The 22,248-nt window shown below is 38.7% G+C and overlaps 1 protein-coding gene across 2 annotated transcripts in view; it reads left to right on the forward strand.

The window, feature by feature from the left end:
- Positions 1-831: 831 nt before the first annotated feature.
- Positions 832-22,248, forward strand: part of erich2 (glutamate-rich 2) — a 102,625-nt gene continuing 81,208 nt past the window's right edge. The window contains exons 1-4 of one of the 2 annotated variants that reach the window (XM_064327167.1): positions 833-1,087; positions 1,277-1,313; positions 1,447-1,489; positions 2,069-2,099. In XM_064327167.1, coding sequence (XP_064183237.1) covers positions 1,306-1,313; positions 1,447-1,489; positions 2,069-2,099 — 82 coding nt within the window. In that variant the 5' untranslated portion in view covers positions 833-1,087; positions 1,277-1,305. Of the gene's footprint in view, positions 1,314-1,446; positions 1,490-2,068; positions 2,100-22,248 lie in introns of both variants that reach the window. The other variant, XM_064327168.1, reaches the window with a different exon arrangement.

Consider the following 22,248-nt stretch of genomic DNA (forward strand, 5'->3'; position numbering starts at 1 on the left):
AGAAATATAGCAATTTGTGAATAGCATCTTTTACAATAAACTGACATCTCAACCGTACGGTAGAGGTCTATAATTTCTAAAAAAGGGGTCAAGTTATGAAAAAAACTGTTAGACATTGTTATTTGGTGCTCAAGTAATAGGTATTTATGGTTAAATAATTTTTTTCATCACCTATTTCAATGAGTGACAGTTAAAGGGTTAAAAAAAATCAGATTTAGTGGTCTTGCCAATGAAAATGCACCTATTTTATAAATGAAGTTGTAAGCAAGCCTTTATTGCACTTGTACTTCAACGCTTCCGGTGTTCATGGCATTGTGGTGTTCATAACCCTTCAAGTTTAAACTGTTACGCTATCTTTTTGACAATTAACTGATTTTACTAAATCTGATCATATAAATGTTTTGACGTGAATAACAAGACGACACGGGAATTCCCAAAGGTTGATTATGGATTATTTATTATTATTATGATCATTACATATTCTTCAAGTTGGCACACTTGTTAACCAAGCAAATAAATTAATACAGTTTGAGATTGATTATTATGTAGGCTACGCTGCGATTTAAGCTTATGGTAATTCTTTAAAGCGTTTACTTTCTCACGTATTTACATGAGTTAACAAAATATTACCAAATTAACAAACTGAAAAGGGTCTCTCACCAAGTATTCACTTAACCCATAATCAACAGTCGTGAACAAACGTGAAATACACGATGTAATCCCACTGCAAACTGCGAGAGCTACCAGGAATATAGAGGGTTAAAGCAGCCTTTGCGCGACACAGACGGAACCCGTGTAGACACACGACGCTCCGCGCCGTGCTGCTTCGCTGTGTTGCTTACGCGCCGTTTACGCTATGCGTGCGGTGGGTGACCGGCGTAAGTCTATGATCGGAAGGTCGAAACGTCACGGCTTAACAAGCGGATAGACCTTAGTTAGACCGGTTTTCTTTGCGCAGTGTATGGTTACTATGGTGACAACAGTTTGGTTGCCCCTTTTCCACTAACGATACGTATCTACCGAGCTTAGGTATTTTACTATTATTAAGTGTTGCTGACACGACAGCACTCCAAACTAAAATAAGCTTGTAAGTGAACCACCTAGCTATTTTTCGTGGTTTAGCTCTTGGTTTCGTTGTTTTACTACTCGAAGTAAGCTGTTAACGCATACATGGACATGGCCGTTTCACGCATGCTTACTGGTAGTAGCCGTTTAGAACATTTTGTTTACTAGACTAACGTTTGTAATCAACTATTCTCTAAAATTCGCTTCATAGCCATCGGATATTGTCGTCACCGTCTGGATATGAACAGGTTGGTTTATTTCTGATTATCAGATAATTAAAAGCTATATCGATAAACGTGACGTAAAATAAAATAAGCCACAAATGAAAATGTTCAGTGGCTAGCAACTGACTATCACTAACACGTGCAAATTTCTGCTCAGATTAGAATGTGTCGTGGAGTCCCCAAAAAATCTGTCCAACAAGGTACGTACTCAACCTCTTGTCCTGTCATGTTTATACCCGCTTGCTTTTTTGTCAAAACCTGAGGCATATAGTTGATAAAATATCGATAGTTAAATTTCTCGTTAACATGTGCAAACTACATTTCAAAAGATCACTAGTCATAGGTCAAGCTAATAGCTTGACTAGCTTTTAGACAATAAATTTAATTTACGTTTCCGTTGGTCAGATATCTCTAGTTAACTTTGGTTAAATTGGAAAATCGAGAGTATGCCAGTCTTATGTGGCAGCCTATTTAATATTTTAACATACAACCTTTATACACTTCGCTAAACAAACGTGTTCTCAGAAAGGAATATTTTTTTTTCTCTGTGCCTGCGTGTATTAAAATAAATTTAAGTAAATTATCTAGCTAAGTCCTTTCTTAGGAATGTCTGAGAGGCATGGTTAGGTTATAGTTACAGTAACATAATTCACTAGATTTCAGACAGTATAACGTTAACCCAGACCGATGATGACGTGTATTTAATGGTATGACTATGAACGAATGATTTTTGTGTCTCAGTTAGTATTTTAAATCCTAAAATGTATCTTCTTTGATAGGCCATTGGTCATCAAGCAGTTCGACGCCCAGGTGAGTGACAGAGCTCGCTAGTTGTAATGTACATAACTTGCTTGCATTCCCCCCTTTCTTTCGAGTTTGGATGGAATACTTGCAACGACGCCGAAGTTGGCTCCCGATTCGAAAATGCTGGTCCACCTTAAATCGGTTGCGTTATATGATTGGATGGTTTGGCGGTCTTCCTTATGTGTTTGCAAAGGCAATAATTAGGGGTCCAAGCAGGGAAGCTGGTGGAACCCTATTGTATCTGTTAGGATTATTGATATTTATTATTATTATTATTATTATTATTATTATTATTATTAATAATAATAATTTTTTTTTTCTCCGCTAAAAGTGTCTGAGACTCAGCAACCATAAGTCCTAGACCAACCAAATTTGGCAGGTGGGTTCCTATGGCCCCCCACTACTCAGGCACTACAAATGACCTGTGTCGGCCATATGGTGGCGCTCTAACAAAGGGTCATGCTGAAAAGGCCATAACTCCCACACTATAAGTCAGATCAACACAAAACTTCATTAACCTATGCATTTGAATGTGTTCTACAACTTTGCTATTGCGACCACCTGTGTCCGCCATATTGTTTGCCCGCCATTTTGACTTTTTAGTTGCAGCGTGGAAGCTTTCTCCACTAAAAGTGTCTGAGGCTCAGCAACCATAAGTCCTAGACGAACCAAATTTGGTAGGTGGGTTCTTATGGACCCCACTACTCTGGCACTACAAATCATGTTGGCCAGATGGTGGTGCTATAACAAAGGGTCATGCTTAAAAGGACATAACTCCCACACCATAAGTCAGATCAACACAAAACTTCATCGACCGATGCATCTGAAATAGGGGTGTGCAGAGACGTCATTATCTGTGTCTTTATCTGTATCTGTTCAACCAAGAAAATTATCTGTATTCGGATGGAAGACAGGGAGTGGGCGTGGTTTATACCGGAAGTCATGTTAAATCAGGCAAATGTTGTGTTTTCTAACCTAATATTAATTGGCAGTGCAATTGTTGTGCCTTCAGAGCGTCAAATTGATTTAATATTGCCATATAATTCATTATGAAATATATTTCCACATCCTCATACTGTACTAAGTTTTATGAACTGTCTGAACCCCACCACCACCCCCCCCCCCTTTAATTGGGGTACACTGAACAATCAGAAACAGAAAAAAAAAGTTTTATAAATCGAAAGATTTTGTTTTGCATTGGAAATAGAAACTATTTACAGTAAAGATATATAGAAACATATATTTCGGTTGAAGGGAATTATCTTAAATTCCAATTAAAGCCGCAAGCGGCGTTGGGAGGGGTTCAAGCATTGGAGCGATTTTAAAATGGCTTTGTCCTCATGATCATATGCCTTCACCCAACATATCTACTGAATATCATGATGATCGTATAAAATATTGATGACTTATGGCCAATTTTGTGCTAAGAGACGCTGTCGGATGACTTAGTTACGTCGTCATGGATATGTCCTGGCCGCTTCCCGTAAAGGCCTTTACTATGTCGTAACACTTAGATGGTCCGGCGTGTATGCACAGCTGCAGTGTTTCTGCGCCGCAAGTAAAAAAGGCGTCACACTAGTGTTGTCACGATACCTTGATACTGATACCAGGTTTAGTATCACGATACTCAATACTGAAATGATACTTGAAACTTAAACCATGCTAATTCGATACTCGGTACCTAACGATACTGAAATTACCTTAATAGATCAGAATTGTAATGTCCACAAGGGTTGACCTCATTTTCGAATTCATGGTTTATTAACGACCTGGTTCATTAACAACCTTTAAGTTGAAGCCTCTTCAACATATTAATATGCATAGCCTTTAGTGTTACAACACTGAACAATAGAAAAATATGTTAAATATATTTCAAAAATTAAACCGTTATAAACTAAATAATCTTTAAAACAGGTCTTTCACCTTTAAATAGATTTAAAAACAGCATATTTTAATAACAATACAGCATCTATCTATAATAAAATATTTCCAAATTGGAACCCCTATTGCTACTGAAGTGAACTGAGTCAAAGCTTGCGCTGTATCAAGGAGCTGAGTGCACAAGCGCAAGTCACCTCACTTGGCAACCTTAGTTGCTACTGCCTTCTAGCGAAGATTCTGACAAATTACACTTTTCATCCTCTCAATCAGTAATGCGGGAGACAATTTTCCCTGGCTTTTACATTTGACTCAAAACTACCGAACGTCGGAATATTCTAATACCGAACCGTCTTTTTTTTTCTTCTTTTTTTTTTAAGTACCGAGAAAGTGCTGAAGTTTTGGTATACCGTACAACACTACGTCAGACACATATTCCAGTCCATTGCTCAGCTTAGCAGAGAATGCACATTTCAGAGCGCCACAGAGACAGATAGAATAATAACACATAAATACACATTTCAAATAATAAAAACGACATTGAGAAAAAACGAAAAAAAGGACGTAATATCAACTCCCGATCTGCGTGCTGCGCGCAAAGTAGCCTACCGTTTTATTTATTTAGACATTGGCAGATGAGAAAATTTTTGGTTACGCTGACCTATAAAACGCTATTCCAAAAGCAAAATCAGACATGTATAACGTGAAAGCTTTATCTCACCTACTGATAAATTAATTGTCAAGCAAGCCAAATGTACTAAAAGGCGACAACGCCGAAGCAACAGTGTGATATTACACAGCTATTATGAATAGCGACCCAGCTCACGATGTGTAAACGATTGTCCAAGACAATATATGACCACTCATTCGCAAAAGGGACATCTCTACGCGTAAAACCAATGGTAAGATTGTATATTTATTCAATGTTTAGTCCCAGATATTGACTGTAGAATGACATGGTATAATTTTTTTTAAAGTTACTCTCGCTTATTTCGTTATTCAGTGAGCAGCGTTTTTACTGCTGTATTGGCATATTTTAGGGCTAATGTCGGGTTTATCTTGTTGCTACGGAATATTGCATTACATTACATTACAGGCATTTGGCAGACGCTCCTATCCAGAGCGACGTACAACAAAGTGTTTAACCATAACCAGGAACAAGTGTGTCGAAAACCCTAGAGGGCAGTAGCCTACCGTTCCGAGTGCAGGGAACAACCGCATAGTTCAACTTGTTAAACAGGTTAAACTGATTAACACTAACACAAACAAGAACAGCAACAACGCAGTCTATGAAAAAATACAAGCAATAGTTAAGACGAGTTAAGTCACCTATGAAACCACTACCTAGTTACAACCCTAAGCTTACAGTCAATTTAGAGATTAAATTGAGAATACGATTTCTCTCAGCATAATGACGGATTCAAAGACGAAACGAACTCACCCGATATTGTCTTCAAATGGATCCATGCCAAAGAAAAGTAATTCTTCATCCTGCCAAAGCTTTTACTAACAAACTTTTAATAGCAAAACATGAAAGACCAACTCGCCATCCATGCTACCTACGCGCAGAGTACCGTATTATTTATTCAGACATTGGCAGAGTACAGCATAAATTGCGTCTTTTGTTTATATTCAATATTAGTAATTGCAACGAGAAACTGCAGCTGTATATACAAGATAGTTTATATTATGGTAGCAACGGAACGAAGCGGACTACATATGTATGACTGTCAGTGTTTTATTATACCAGCGTGTTTTGGCGTGTTTACACAGAACTCAAATACTATCAATAAAATGGTTTAGCTATTTCTAAGCAGAACGACAGATTCAAAGACTAAACGAACTCACCAGATATTGTCTTCAAAAGGACCCATGCCAAAGAAAAATAATTATTCATCCTGTCAAAGCTTTTACTAACAAACCTTTAATAGCAAAACATGAAAGACCAACTCGCCATCCATGCTACCTACGCGCAGAGTACCGTATTATTTATTCAGACATTGGCAGACTACAGCATAAATTGTGTCTTTTGTTTATGTTCAATATTAGTAATTGCAGCGAGAAACTGCAGCTGTAGGTCGTTATGGTAGCAACGGAACGAAGCGGACTATGTATGTATTAGGCTACCGTCATTGTTTCATTATATCAGCGTGTTTTCGCGCGTTTGCACAGAAACTCAGAACCTATCAATAAAATGGTTTAGCTATTTCTCAGCATAATGACAGATTCAAAGACTAAACGAACTCACCCGATACCGTCTTGAAATGGATGCAGGCTCAAGAAAAGTAATTATTCATCCTCGCAAAAAGCTTTTACTAACAAACTCTTGGTAGCCTAGCATGCACTCTGGCTGGCACTGTCTTCTATTGCTTCCCCGACGTTCAGACCCTCCCCTCGCTGATAAAAACTAGACCCTACGGTGTCGGATTACTTGCGTCGCCATGGATGTCGCTTGCCGTAAAGAAGTTTACTAGATGTCGTAATGCTTAGATTTGGAGCTCCAGCTCTTCCGCACCCCAACTAATAAAAAAGTCCAAATGGCGGGCAAACAATATGGCGGACATAGGTGCTCCCAAAAGCAAAGTTGTAGAGCACATTCAGATGCATCGGTCGATGAAGTTTTGTGTTGATCTAACTTATGGTGTAGGAGTTATGGCCTTTTAAAGTATGACCCTTTGTTAGAGCGCCACCATATGGCCGAAATAGGTGATTTGTAGTGCCTGAGTAGTGGGGGGCCTTAGAAACCCACCTGCCAAATTTGGTTGCTCTAGGACGTATGGTTGCTGAGCCTCAGACACTTTTAGCGGAGAAAAATAAGAATAATAATAATAATAATCTGAACAAAAACAATAGGGTTCCACCAGCTTTGCTGCTTGGACCCCTAATAATAATAATAATAATAATCCTAACAGATACAATAGGATTCCACCAGCTTCCCTGCTTGGACCCCTAATGATAATGATCCTAACAAATACAATAGGGTTCCACCAGCTTTGCTGCTTGGACCCCTAATGATGCTGCGTTCGTGTTTCTTGATTTGTTAACGTTACTGCAGTTCGCTAGGGAAACATGAATGACTACTTTACAAGTAATTACATAACAGTAAATCGTATTTCGTCATAGCAACAAGGTAAACCCGACAATAGCCCTAAAATATGCCAATACGGCAGTGAAAACGCTGCTCACTGAATAACGAAATAAACAAGACAAATTTTTTAAAAATGATACCATGTCATTCTACAGTCTATATCTCGGACTAAATATTGAATAAATATACAATCTTACCATTGGTTTTACGTGCAGAGATGTCCCTTTTGAGACTGAGTGGTCATATATTGTGTTGGACAATCCGTGAAATATACGCGCAATTGCGATGCCTGGGTACCATCCAAAATAGCTGTGCGTAATACCACACCTGTTATTTACGGCGTTGTTGGCCTTTAGTACAGTCTGGCTTGATTGACAGTTCATTTTTTCAGTAGGTGAGAGTATAAGCTTTCTAACGATGTATAACATGTCTGATTTTTCTTTTGGAATAGCGTTTTATAGATCAGAGTAACCCAAAGTTTTCTCATCATCGCATTCACTTACGCATTCACTCTGTGGTAGCAGTAAAAGACGCTGCACCTAACGAAACGTTGTCAACAATTTTTCATAATTTATTATAATTTGTTATCGAGGACTTCTGGGCATAGCTAAGCCATATGTCTGCTGATAGACCTAGCTGACATCGTTTTCTGGAGCAAAACAGAAGCGGATAGGACTATCATTGATTTACTGTCCCTATCTACTGAACACAGAAAATTTCATCATTGCTATGTAAGTATTACTGCTCAAAATATTTCAGGTATATACGTTATTTTTGAAAGTGAGTGTCTTTAAATAGGTTAGTGGTATTATATAATGTCGATATTTTACACTAATGTAAGCGTGTAAAATATGCGTGTAGTAGTGTAATAGTTTTTGTGATGCATGCAACAGTGAAGTGTTGGAACATTGCCAAAACGTGGTGGACTGTTGAAAATTGTTTTCATATTGTCCCATCCGTCATTATGCTGAGAAATAACTAAACCATTTTTATTGATAGTAGCCCATTTGAGTTTCTCTGCAAACTCGTGAAAAAACGCTGGTATAATAAAACAGTGACGGTAAATATAGCCTATATATACAGTCCGCTTCATTCCATTGCTACCATAATATAACAAACTTTCTTGTGTCTACTGCTTCAGTTTCTTGCTGCAATTACTAATATTGAATATAAACAAAATACACAATATATGCTGTAGTCTGCCAATGTTGAAATAAATAATATGGTACTCTGCACAGCACGCAGGTAGCAGGGATGGCAAGTTGATATTTCGTTTTTGTTTTTTTTCAATGTAGTATTTATTATTTGAAATATTTATTATTATTCCATCTGTCTCTGAGGCGCTCTGAAATGTGCATTCTCTGCTAAGCTGAGCAATGGATTGGAATATGTGTCTGACGTAGTGATGCACAGTATACCGAAACTTCAGCACCTTTTCAGTACTTAAAAAAAAAAAGAAACGGTTCGGTATTAGAATTTTCCGACGTTCGGTACTGTTGGGTCAGAAGTAAAAGCCAGGGAAATGTGTCTCCCGCATTACTGATTGAGAGGATGAAAAGTAATTAGAAATTTTGGATTGGAATTTCTCCCCAAATTTAAAAGGTCAACCATAAAATTTCACAGAAATGGGGTAGGTTGTAGACCAGGACCCCATCTGTCATGAACAAGTGTCAAAACCTTGAGACATTTTGCATTGGAGGAGAAATTCCTATCCAAATTTTCATATTTTTCAATTAGCCGCTATTGGATTACAAAGAATGTTTGAAGTGGAATTACTCAATAACGCTACAGTAAAATTTCATAGAAATGGGGTAGGATTTAGACCAGGATCTCTTCTATCATGAACAAGAGTCAAAAATTGAAAACCTTTTAATTTTGGATAGATATTCCAATCCAAACGTTCACTTTTTTTGATTAGTCTTTATGGGATTACATGGAAAATTAGAAGTGGGATTATTCAAAAACGCGACAGTAAAATTTCACAGAATTAGGCTAGGTTGTAGGTAGTTTTATTAATGGTCAACGACTAACAAGAATTTCAGTCGATTAGTCGACTATTCACGACGTCATCACCCCCCCCTCCCCAACATAGACCGCACGTAACTACCATGAAACAAAGTCACCAGTACATTAATTTAACTACAACAGGTGCTATTTAAAATTATTCTTTTATTTTTCCAAATAGGCCAAGTGCTACAGTGACCAAACAAAAATGAGTCTTACCAGAGATGACAAAACAAAAATGGCTACCAGTACACATAACTACAATAGGTGCTATATGAAATAAATATTTTATTTTTTCCAAATAGGCAAAACGTGCTACAGTGACAAAACGAAAATAAGTCTTACCAGTCAGGGTGGGCGATATGACGATATTAGATCGTGAACAATTAAAATGTCTCCACGATCTGCCTTTCCAGAGAGATCGGGAATATCGGGCTACAGTGAAACTGCACATTCTATCAGTTGCACTGACAACACTCATACACAGCATCCAATGTTGTTTTCTCAGCCAAACCTAAAATCACACTATTTGCTAGTCCCTCCCCTAACAGACACACCAATAATAGCAAACAGTACGTAGCGCCTTGGATTTATTTTCCTCCCCCTTTTTTATTTGACAACATAGCGGCATGGGTGACACTATGGAGGAGTTCGTCCCTAAAAAAAATCTGACGTCTGTGATATGGAACTGGTTTGGGTTTTCCAAAACCGACATGGCGCAAAACATCGTTATTTTCAAAGTTTGCAAAGAAAATGTTCCCACATCAGATGGCAACACGACGGACCTTTTTAATCACCTCAAGAGAAAGCACTCCAAAGAGCACACGGAATTGTTTTGGAATTGTTGAATGTTAATACTTTGCAGAATTGCACTTGATTAAAATCTGGTACTTTGGCCCAAATGGTCTCTGTTATTCTTTTTCTTTTAGGTTTTGTTTCCTTGAAGGGAAATATTTTCTTAAATAGGGATATTAGTTTGATTGCACTGTTCATTAACTTGCAAAATAGTCTTAAAAACCAACATGAAAAAGAATCGTGAGCATATCGTGGATTGTGATCATGCCTGAAAAAAATTGTGATATGATATTTTTGCCATATCGCCCACCCCTACACCAGAAATAGCAAAATGAAAATCAGTCCTACCAGATTAGTTATTATAAAGGAAAACCAGCATGTCAACGTGTTCTGGGGATAGGCATGTGCGCAACCTGTTAACAACCTGCATTCAGATTAGTCTTTAGCAACGTAGCTGCTTCCTCGTACTGTTTTTCAATTTGGCTGGTAATCGTCTTTCTTGATGGCACAGAGTTGTCCGGTTCAACAAATTCCATTAACCTACGAAAGCCAGCTCCCTCCATGAAACTTAACGGTAGCATATCGCCAGAAACCATTGAAGCGTCTAGCTGGGTGATTTGTTCTTTTCGGCTGTTATCACATTTGCGTTTAGCTGTAACAAAATCAGTCATACTTTTCTGTTGTTCGCCAATACTTTGGTGCCGAAGTTGCAAATGACTCCGCATCACACTAGTAGAACCGTGGTAAGGCAGCTTCATCCTACACAACGTGCACTCTACTTTGTTCTCAACTTGGGTAAAATAACGCCACACTTCACTCCGTGAAGCACTTTCTTCTATGTTACAGGTAGTTTCTGTCTCTCTGCTCCACCCACCTAGCTGTCCACTGCTGTTATAATGTGATGCGTGTGCTACACTTATTAGAGTCCGGGTGGAAACAAAATCATGAATAGTTTCTCGGTTGTGTAAAAAAAACAAATCAATAATTATTGATATCAGCTAGTCGACGTCACTGCCTGAGCCAACTAATCGATTAGTCGAATAATCATGCCCATCCCTAGTTGTAGACCAGGACCCTGTCGGTCATGAACAAGTATCAAAACTTTGAGACCTCTTAATTTTGGGGAGAAATTAAATTCAGTTTTTATATTAACATGTATTGGATTATATACAATGTTTAAAGTTGGATTATTCAAAAATGGTACAGTAACATTTCACGGAAATGGGGTGGGATGTAGACCAGAACCCCAAGTGTCAAAAGTTTGAGACCTTTAAATTTTGAGGTGAAATTGCCATCCAATATGTTCATTTTCCAAAAGGATTTTATTACTGCATTTATTTGTATACACAGTTTGGAGTTTTATTTGTATACAGTGCAGTGATATTTCATCCACACCATTTCAGAAGTACGTTAGTTCCTGTTCTCTTACACATCTGATACAATCAATCGATCAATCAATAAAATTTTATTTGTATAGCGTATTTTACAGCAGTTGTCACAATACGCTTTACAGACAACCCTGGCCTAAACCCCCACAGGAGCAAGCCTAAGGCTACAGTGGCAAGGAAAATCTCCCTGTGGCAGATGGGAAGAAACCCTGGAAGGAACCAGGCTCAAGGGGGAAACCCATCCTCCTCTGGTCGGCTCTGGGTGCCGACTGGTGACCAACATGTCAACCACTTTTATAGGGTTTATGATGTGGCTCAGATGATGGGTGGGGCGGTGATGGGGAACAGCAGGTGGCGACAGATGTGGGCAGGGTGGAGGCAATGACGAAAGAGGGGCTGGACCGCAGAGGTGGGGGAGACCAGACGACTCTCGAAGCACTCTCGAAGGTTGGGGCAATAGCCCCGCCGGCAGCATGGGGAAGAGGGTAGAAATGGCAATTAGGGAATTTGCAATATAGCAGACAGTGGGAAAAGTGGCAGTGGTATGTATTGGGGGGACCCCGTCAGGACTAATATATGGCTGCATAGCTACTAGGACAGGGATGGAGAGCATGCAGTCATGGGGGTGGACAACCATACCCGCCTATCAAGAGCCAGCCCATGTAAAGTCGGGTCACAGCTGATTGACCGGCGACAGTAAGGAATGGATTGCCACCTACAAAGCTGTATGACTACAGGCTTCTCGCACCCTGTCTCCAGACTATAACTGATTATAGAACAGCAGAACAAATTCCGAAGCAACTCCTGTTGTTTTGCTGCTTCCTGTTTGTGGCTGAAAGAGCGAGGAGTTCGAGAAACTTTGTTACAGGCTAATATCGTGCTTTCATATCTGACCTGCTCCTACCTTTTAAGCCCACAAGGTCACTCCGATTCCGATTCCAAAATTTATAAAGGGGTCAGACTCAGTCTCAATATTTAAATTTAGATTAAAAACGCACCTCATGCTTAGGCTTATAATCAATCATTCAATCAATCAGTCAATCAATCAAATTTTATTTGTATAGCGTATTTTACAGCAGTTGACACAATAAGCAGGTTAGTTATGTACACAGGTGCACGTCCATGCAGAGCTTTAAAAGTCAGGAGCAAAACCTTGAAATCTATCCTATGCTTAATGGGTAGCCAGTGAAGCGACGCTAGCACTGGTGTAATGTGTCCATACGTCTTAGTTCTGGTCAAGATACGAGCAGCTGCATTCTGCACAAGCTGGAGACTCTTTAACGAGTTATTAGGGTAGCCAGATATTACATTACAGTAATCTAACCTAGACGTAACAAACGCATGGATCAATTTTTCGGCATCCCCAACTGACAGGAAATGTCTAATTTTAGCTATGCTGCGTAGCTGAAAGAAGGCAATTCTGGATGTTTTTTTATATGGGTGTCAAAAGATAGATCAGGATCAATGGTGACACCAGGGTCTTTAACGACCATATTAGGTTCAGCCAAACAACCATCACAGTTTAAGGTGAGAGTAGACAATTTCACCCTTAATATTTTGGGACCCCTAAACCAACATTTCAGTCTTATCTGAATTTAGGAGAAGAAAATTTGAAAGCATCCAAACCTTGATATCTACAATACAGGCCTCTAACCGTGAAAACGGCAGTGCTTCGCCAGGTTTCATTGAAATATAAATCTGAGTATCGTCCGCATAACAGTGGAACTCTACACCATGTGCCCGGATAATATTGCCAAGTGGTAGCATATATAGTGTACTGGTCCTAGTACTGATCCTTGTGGAATACCGTATTTCATTATTGAGGAGCTGGACTCTTCTTCTTTTAACCCCTTAGCGCACAAGCCAAATCTTGCCAATCCTTGCCCATTTAGGGGATACCCTATTTATAGCTTTATAACTCCAGATGTGAACACCACAGAGACTTGAAAAATGGCTTAAATGAAGCAAGTCATTTGTACAATTTACAATACTAATGCAGCTTAGTTTATATTCATAATTTTGGAAGAAATAAAGTGCCACAAACGCAATTGTTTTGACCATAAATCAGAAATGAATTTGCACAAGTTTGCAATGAAATACTGAGAGATTGCATATATACAGCAGGTTAAACTATACATGTGCTAGATCAAAAACTCTTGACCACAAGTTCATAAAATCTAAGGGTGGATATGTAGAACTACTATGGATGTATGAAGCAAAAACTAAGCAGTGTACCCAGTGTCTCCAAATCTACACAAAATGTCTAAATTATGCATTGCTGTAAATCACAACATATTCACGTATTTCACTACAAATCAACTGTTTTGACTCAATAAAATCACTGTTGCATAATTTTCAAGTGGGAATTACAAGCTTTCAGTCAGTGCAGTGGTCTAAAATATCTAGGGGTCCAGAAACATATCCAAAATCTATCCAAAATTGAATAAAATGCTTTTTGTCCATTATAAAGCATATAAATGAGCCCCTTATGAAGGTTTACGATGAAATATTGCTATCAGATTTAAAAAATAATTCAAAAATATTGTCACACAATGCGGTACAGTACCTAAATGTGTAATAATTAACTATTGTGTGTATTTCTATACCCTGTACTCTCGTACATTTTCTTGTATGGGGATGAGACAACATGAAAACAATTTTCAACCGTCCACCACGTTTTGGCAATGTTCCAACTCTCACGTCATCACTGTTGCATGCATCACAAAAACTATTACACTGCCATCTAACGCTTACATTACAGTGTGAAATATCCACATCATATAACACCACTAACCTATTTAAAGATACTCAATTTCAAAAATAACGTATATAATCGAAATATTTTGAGCAGTAATACCTACATAGCAATGATGAAATCGTCATCTATGTTCAGTAGATGGAGACGGAGACGGTATCAATGATACTGTTCTGTTCGCTTCTGTTTTGCTCCAGAAAACGATGTCAGCTAGGTCTATCAGCAAACATATGGCTTAGCTATGTCCAGAAGTCCTCAATAATAATTGTATTTTCCAAGAAATTACGAAATATCGTTGACCACGTTTCGTTAGGTTCAGCATATTTTTATGCTAACATAGAGTGAATGCGTAAGTGAATTCGATGCTGAGAATATTTTCTATTACAAAAGCAGAATTAGACATGTTATACATCGTTAGAAAGCTTATACTCTCACCTACTGAGTAAATGAATAGTCAATCAAGCCAGACTAAAAAGGGTGACGACGCCGTAAACAACAGGTATTACGCACAGCTATTTTGAAAGACCCAGGCGTCACAGATGCGCGTATATTTCCCAAACGGATTGTCCAAGACAATATATGACCACGCAGTCTCAAACACTCTCTACACGTAAAACCAACTGTAAGGTTGTATATTTATTCAATATTTAGTCCCAGATATTGACTGTAGAATTACATGGTATCATTTTAAAAAACTTTTTCTCATTTATTTCGTTATTCAGTGAGCAGCGTTTTCACTGCTGTATATGCATATCTTAGGGCTTTTGTCGGGTTTATCTTGTTGCTATGACAGAATATGATTTTTTAGTGGTGAAAGAATATTTTTATGAATGCCCAGATAGACAATATTGTCCATTATGTCATGGGTGGGGGGTGTTTTTTAGATGAGACTGCAGGGAGGGGGTGCGTGTTAAATGAACGACCAGAGCGACAATGGTGGGGCTGCAAAACTCCGTTTTCGGCATAGTTGTCGTGTATCGTCTACTAATGAAACTAAAACAACGCGTTTCTGTTTTTAACTCACACTTTGCTTGCAGTAGCACCGAATGTTTGAGTTTAGTAATCTCGGCACGCCGGTGTGCCGACCACTAGGGGCTTTGCGCTAAGAGGTTAATTTGACAAACTGTTTCCTGTCACATAGGTATGATCCAAACCATGCAAGTGCCTGTCCATGAAGTGCAACACAGGCCTGGAGTCTGTCCAGTAGAATTCCATGATCAGTTGTGTCAAAAGCTGCACTCAGGTCGACGAGTACAAGAACCGACACAGAGTTATGGTTGGCTGACAGTAGTAAATCATTTGTTACCTTGATAAGTGCAGTTTCTCTGCTGTGGTGGGGTCTAAACCCTGATTGGAATACTTCAAGGATGCCGTTAGAGCTAAGGTATGCACTTAGTTGCTTAGCAACAGTTTTCTCCAATAATTTTGATAGAAATTGAAGGTTTGAAATAGGTCTATAATTTTACATTTTATCAGGTTCTAGGTTTGGTTTCTTCAATAATGGCTTAATAACTGCCACTTTTAGTGACTCAGGTACGTATCCCGTAACTAGGGATGTGTTAATGATTTTTAGTATGCGCTGGCCTAGTACCGGAAATAGTTCTTTAACCCAATTTGAAGAAATGGGATCGAGTAGACAGGTTGTCGGTTTTGAGGACATAACTAGTTCTGATAGCTCGACCATGCTAATGGGCGTAAAACAGTTTAGTACCGTTGACTGTAAATCTTCCTTGTAACCAGGCGCGGGGCTGTTTATTAACATGAGCAGGAATAGTGCATGATGGAGATAGTTTGGAAATCTGGTCTCTAATAGCCTCAATTTTCTGATCGAAAAAGTTCATAAAGTCATTGCTGCTAAGATTGGAGGGATAAGTTTTAAACTCTGATGATTGTTTTTTAGTTAATTTATCCACAGTACTAAATAGAAATTTTGGGTTATGTCTGTTTTGTTCAATTAGTTTTGAGAAAAAGGCAGATCTAGCAGAAGCAAGAGCTTGCTTATACTGAAGAAAGCTGTTTTTCCATGCAAGATGAAATACTTCTAGCTTTGTTGACCACCATTTTCGCTCTAGTTTTCTAGTAGACTGCTTCAGGGCCCGGGTGGTATCGTTATACCATGGAGTGTGGTTTTTCCGACTAGGGATTCTTCTTTTAAAGGGGGCAACAACATCAAGAGTGTTCCTTAGGGTAAGGGTTACCTGGTTAGTCAATTGGTCCAGTGCAGCTTCATCAGCATTTTCATCAGCCTTTTCTTCAGTGGAGAGGAATGACTCCGGAAGCATATTTATAAACTTTGGAATAACCTCAGGGTTTACTGATCGGCTATAGTAATGCCTAGGCTCTGATACAGGTGGATTGGATGCCTTAATATTAAACGCAATGAGGAAATGATCTGATAATATAGGGTTATGAGGTGCGACAGTAAGATTTACCACACTAATACCATGGGACAGAACTAAGTCTAAGGTATGGCCACAGTAGTGAGTAGGCTCACAGACATTCTGTACAAAACTAATAGAATCAATAATAGAGGCAAAAGCTGTTCCTAGGGGGTCACCATTTTTATCCACATGTATGTTGAAATCACCAACAATTATGACCTTATCTGCTGAAATTGCAAGGTGTAGGCCTATAAAAACTCAGCAAATTCCCTTAAAAAAAAAGAATAAGGCCCAGGTGGCCTGTAAACAGACACAAGAAAAAAGGGCTGCCTGCTAGCACTTCTATTAGCTAGATCGGCTGTACACAGTTAAGTAATAAGAACTTCAAAAGAGGAGAACATATATCCATGCTTAGGCGCTAGACTCAGTATGGACTGATAATAAACACGCAACAAACTGTGCAGGGAATGGAAGCCATGATGCGCTCTTACCGTATTTTCTTTAGTTGTTCGCTTCGTTCGATTTACAATTTAGTTTGGCGAGTAATCCGGAGAAAGTAGTATATAATGCTTACTTGTAATATGGGGTTTTTGTTTAAACAGAAGCCCAAGAGTCGTTCAAGTGTCATTACGCACTTGAAAGCACAATATTAGCCTGTAAGGTCAGAGGTCAGAGACCACAATATTGAGACTATTATATTTTCAGGAGAAAACAAAATGCGTGACTGATTCGTATCTGATTCTTCCGTATTAAAGCCTTAAAAAGACATGTGAAGTGAACTTAAAGTAATAATCTTGAATATTTTCATTAAAACAAATGTCTGTTAAGTCACTATCTATCGCCGAATTAGGTAACACAATTGTGATTGAGCCTAATATTATATTAATTTATATTATTATTAATATAATAATTTATGATTAATTTATGACTCGTTCTCCATCACCAATCAGTGGTTGGTCCGCAAGAGAGGGTAGACAGAGCTAACGCAACAGGCTCGCTCTTCAACTCACTTGCGTGTGAGCGGTGTACTGTTTTTTCCGGTGTCTGCTAGCGTTACAGAGAAGGGGGGCGGGGGATATGGAACCCTAAAAAGTTTTTGTGTAACATGAGAGGTCATATTATTTGTTGATGTAGATTTCGTATTACATTTGATGACAATGTAACGTTACTAAATTACATAAGACGCGTTTCCACCAAAATTACCCAGAACTTTTAGTCCCAGGAACTACTTTTCAAGGAACTAAAAGGTTCTTTCAGCCCATGGTTGAAAGAACGCGAAGATTAGGCAAATTAGCCCACTGACGTATGAAAAAGCGACGTTGTCGTTGGTCCATCTGTCCTATGATTTCTTCTGTAACCCCATACTACCACCGAAGGAGCCTACATTATTTTCTAATAACCGGGACAGCCCGGAGGGGTTTATTCCACTTATATACAACGGGTTACCAACAATGATTATATATGGTTATTTTGTATTTATTTTTTTTTATCGATTTAATCACCTGGAATTGAAATATTCTTCTGCAGCCGTTTGGGCATATTTTACCGTTGTCAAGCAAAACTGTCATTGGTAGTTGAACTTGGACCGTTGTTATGCAACAAATAGGATATAACAGGCCAATAGTCAGATTGTAACTGTTTTATATATCCTCTCAAACACATTCATTATGTTTTTATGCGAACATTCGCTTTCATGTCTTGACATCCGAAGCGACAGAATGCATTCACATTTATATGTATAACTGGCAACAACAGCAGAAAACATGCACACGTTGTAAACAATTTGGTGTTTGATTACTTCCTCATCGTCAATTCCATATAGGCTAATCGCAAAATGACAGGAATAGAAAGAAAACTCGGACTTGCGTGAAAATTTAAATTAGTAGTGGTACAGCCACCGTTTGCTTTCCTTCGAAGTTACTGCTAGCCGAGCAGCGAAGTGTGCCCTCCAGATGCGAACCATGCACCATAAATTAGTCCATAGTCTTCCTGGTCTTTTTGTGGAATTGAAGAATGGCAGAGTAAAATTACGGCAGTCTGAAAAAGCTAAAGGGACGATTACTAGAATTAACCTGTTATTTTACCCTGACAAAAAGTGCGGAAGGTGATTTCCAGTTTGCTTTTACTATATCACCAATGTGAATTACACAGAACTACCGCATACCTCACGTAACTGTATCAAACGTTTTGAGTCAATTACAACGGGCTAACAAAGAAAATCCGGAAGAAAATATTCAGCAACCGAATTAATCCGTTTGAATGTTTTGGTACGTAATATGCTGTCCCAGCACGAATGCTTTTTATAAAAAAAAAATTATAAAACGAATACTAAAGCAAGAAAAGAACAGAAGAGCACACGTTATAATTCCAAGACATTGGCAGGCTATAACCAAAACTAGGCTACTGCGCCGCATAACATACAAGTTTGATTTGAAGTTATTATGAAAATAAATTGGTTTGCGGCTGCATATTTTTAAACATGGCGGCTGAAAATAAACACAAAAAAATGCTGCGAGTACTCGACCAATCAGAAATGTTCAGCGCTGCAAGCTCCACCCAAAAGGTTCCTGTACTTTCGGAAAGTACTGCCCCCCGAGCAGGAACTTTTTGGGGGGTAAAATAAAGCCCCCAGAACTAAATTTAGACCCTAGTTCCTGCGGTGGAAACGCACTGAGTTCCTCAAAAGGTTCCTAGTTCCGGGGTAAAGTTCCTGCGGTGGAAACGCGGCTATAGCCTAGCTATTTGCACAGCTAACGCTAGCTACCGGACCATGTCAAGAAAGGCAACATTAGTTTAGACAACGTTGCGCACAGTATCCATCTCTCATATCAGGTAACGTTGCGTTGGCTAGCTAGCTAATGTAATTAACACAATTTAATGTCAGCTAACAATTAGAAAAAACGCTAGCTAATGCTACTGACTGGTACCGACCTCGCAAAACGTCTCTCAAATGCAATGCTACCTTGCTGCAACGTTGCAATGTAGCCAACTAAAGGCCAGTTCAGATCAATGATTCGCTACGAGACTGGATGCAACTTGCAAAATTCCAAGACGTCTGATTGTAAACGTTCTAACTGCACTTGGCGATTTGACAAGGTGGGTCTTTTGAGACCCCAAGCAACGGCTTCAGGGGCTCTGCAACTAACCAGTTCACACCGCTGCAGTTTTCTCTGCAACATTCTAAAACCGCTTTGTCTCGTTGCGAATCATTGATCTGAATTGGCCTTAACATTACCGTTATTTACATTGCCATCAAGTTCATCAATATATTATAAAGATGTCTTTACACAGAGCATTAACCAGGGGTATAGGTGGAGCAGAGCCAGGACTGATTTCAGTGTAAAGATGTCAAGCCGGAGAAAACTAAATAAAAGAATACAGCAGTAAGGATTAGCGTTATTATTTTATTACGCTTCCTCATATGGTCCTTCAGCCTTGCCCTTTTTTTGATGAAATCTCCTTTGTTTTAGTTTTATTATTCTTGTTCTGATTGCTAATTTAACACCCAGCTCCGCTTTATTCTCAAACAGTTTGCTAGCAAAACCAGAAACACCAGCGGTAACATTTTGCAAGGCAGTTGTTTCAAAAATATCACACAACAATCATTCACGAGAAAGACTGTTTAGTGTGCACGAGATACATAATTGTACGAGCTGCAGCGAATCCCGCAAATTCTTCTCTGCAGTGTAAAGATGTTCATACCGGGCAAAAGGTGGATAAAGAACATCTGTGGAAATTGATCATCAGTAATTCTACCCCAGGTCTGCTACAGCATTTTAACCCAGCTTGGCAGTGTAAAGGCAGCTTAAGTTAGCCTAATGTTAGACAATGAATGTGTACATAACGTTACTTTTATAACAACCATTTTTTATTCAGTAAATAGTAGGTGTTATAGTTGGTGTGGCCCAGGTGCCAACTGACTGACGTCACACAGACGACACTGGTTGGATCCGGTTGGATCTCTGGGAAGTGAGGTCCTAAAACACACCTGCAATTACTGCTTTTCGCCATTGGTACCGCCAAAGAGGACAAAACAGAAATCTTCGAGATTGTAACTTTAACATAATTAAAAAATAATAATAATAATTTCACATTACCACCATAGGCCTATTTCACAAGATGGCGACCAAAAGCGGATGTAGGGATACTTTGTTTCCGGTTAGCGTTGCTACGGACGCAAGTCCATTTCTGACAGCGAAAAATTGAACCTAAACAGCGACGTGTTCTCACAGTCCCTAATAGCTCTGCCAAAGTTCACTATGTCCGATGTTACACGCATTGTCGAAGCATTGCCAGTGAACGTTAAGCGGTCTAAACTAGACAAGGGCTATAAATTCTTTTTTGAGAAATTTATATTCGGTCATGAAGGTAAGTATAACGTTAGCTCTGGTTCGCCAGAAAGCTAAATAGCTAGCTTGCTAACCACAGCAAGTTAGCCGATTAAAGAGATATTTCACTTCGACATAACATTAATTATTTTCTGGAGGTGACTCCAGACGGTCAGCAGGGGAGGCAGAGCTATGTAAGTACAATGTGTTAGGCTCCACAAAATTACTTGTTATACCGAAGTGAAATAGCTCTGAACTAAGTTTTGTACTACCGTTACTATTTTGTGACATGTTGTTTGTGCTGTAGTTGTTCTAATAAAGATTTATATTGCTTGTCAGATCGCCTGTGTAATGGTGTTCAGTTCACTACCGAGCTGTTTGTTTTCATCACTGATGAAAACTACCCACACATTTTCAAATCAGCTGATATATCTTAAGTAGGCTTGTTGCGATGTCCGTCAATACATTTTGTAATTACAATTAACAACTAAAATAAACGTGCATCTGCAGTTTCAACATTGAATATCCAAATATGTGCTTGCTAACAAGCTAGCTGGCTAAAACGTAATTTGCTAATCATAACATAAAATATAGCTAGCTAACTGATTTTATGACATACTTGAGTAACAAATACCACATGACTGAAACTGCGTTCGTTCTCAATGAATGATAAAAAACAAAGGAGTTGGTAGTGGACTCAGACTTTTGCACCCAAATGTGAGGAGAAAAGTTTAATATCGAGTGTAATCTTATTGATTCACAAAGCAGTAGCTAACTAGCTAGCTATCATAATGAGTTAGTTTGTTAGTTCGCAACAGTCATGCTACCTAGCAAGTTTTCTTCTTATTTTGGAGCACATCTGTGGGAAAGCTGTGAAAGGGCAAATAAATTCTTCTTCGAATTGGTACACAGGGGAACGCAACAAAACTGGCTGCTCTTCGTCGCTGCCATTGTTTTAGTGGCTGTTAAGATAACCGGAAATGAGAGACCCCTACATCCGGTTTTCATACCCGGAAATGTGAAATAGGCCTATTGTTAAATTTTTCTCTTGAGCCGTATCTCTCTTTTAGAAGCAAATTATAACCATTGCAAACATGTAGGGAAGACCGTGAAACCATCCAATCATATACCAAAACAGATTTAAGGTGGACTGGAATTTTCGAATCAGGAGCCAACTTCAGCGTGGTGTACTACTAATCATGTGCTATTGTTAGTTGTTACGAAATATAATGTTAATGAAGTTAGTATAACGCTAGTTAATGAAGTGTACTGCAGGCATTTGTGATTGCTACCATTTGGAAATTTAGCTTCGTATAAGCAATGTGGTAATAATAACTTTATACAGTTGAGGCCAATAATTTACAATCACCTAGGCTAAAGACATTCAACTCAATTTTTCACAACTCCACCCATTTCATGTTACCATACATTTCCTGTGCTAAGTCAATTAGGGTATTTACTTTATTTCCGTACGAGGTAATATCAAAATAATAGCTAAGAGACAGATTTTCAGTGGGTCAAAGGTTTACATACACTTT

This window comes from Anguilla rostrata, chromosome 3 (genome assembly GCF_018555375.3).
Source record: "Anguilla rostrata isolate EN2019 chromosome 3, ASM1855537v3, whole genome shotgun sequence".
Taxonomy (NCBI): domain Eukaryota; kingdom Metazoa; phylum Chordata; class Actinopteri; order Anguilliformes; family Anguillidae; genus Anguilla; species Anguilla rostrata.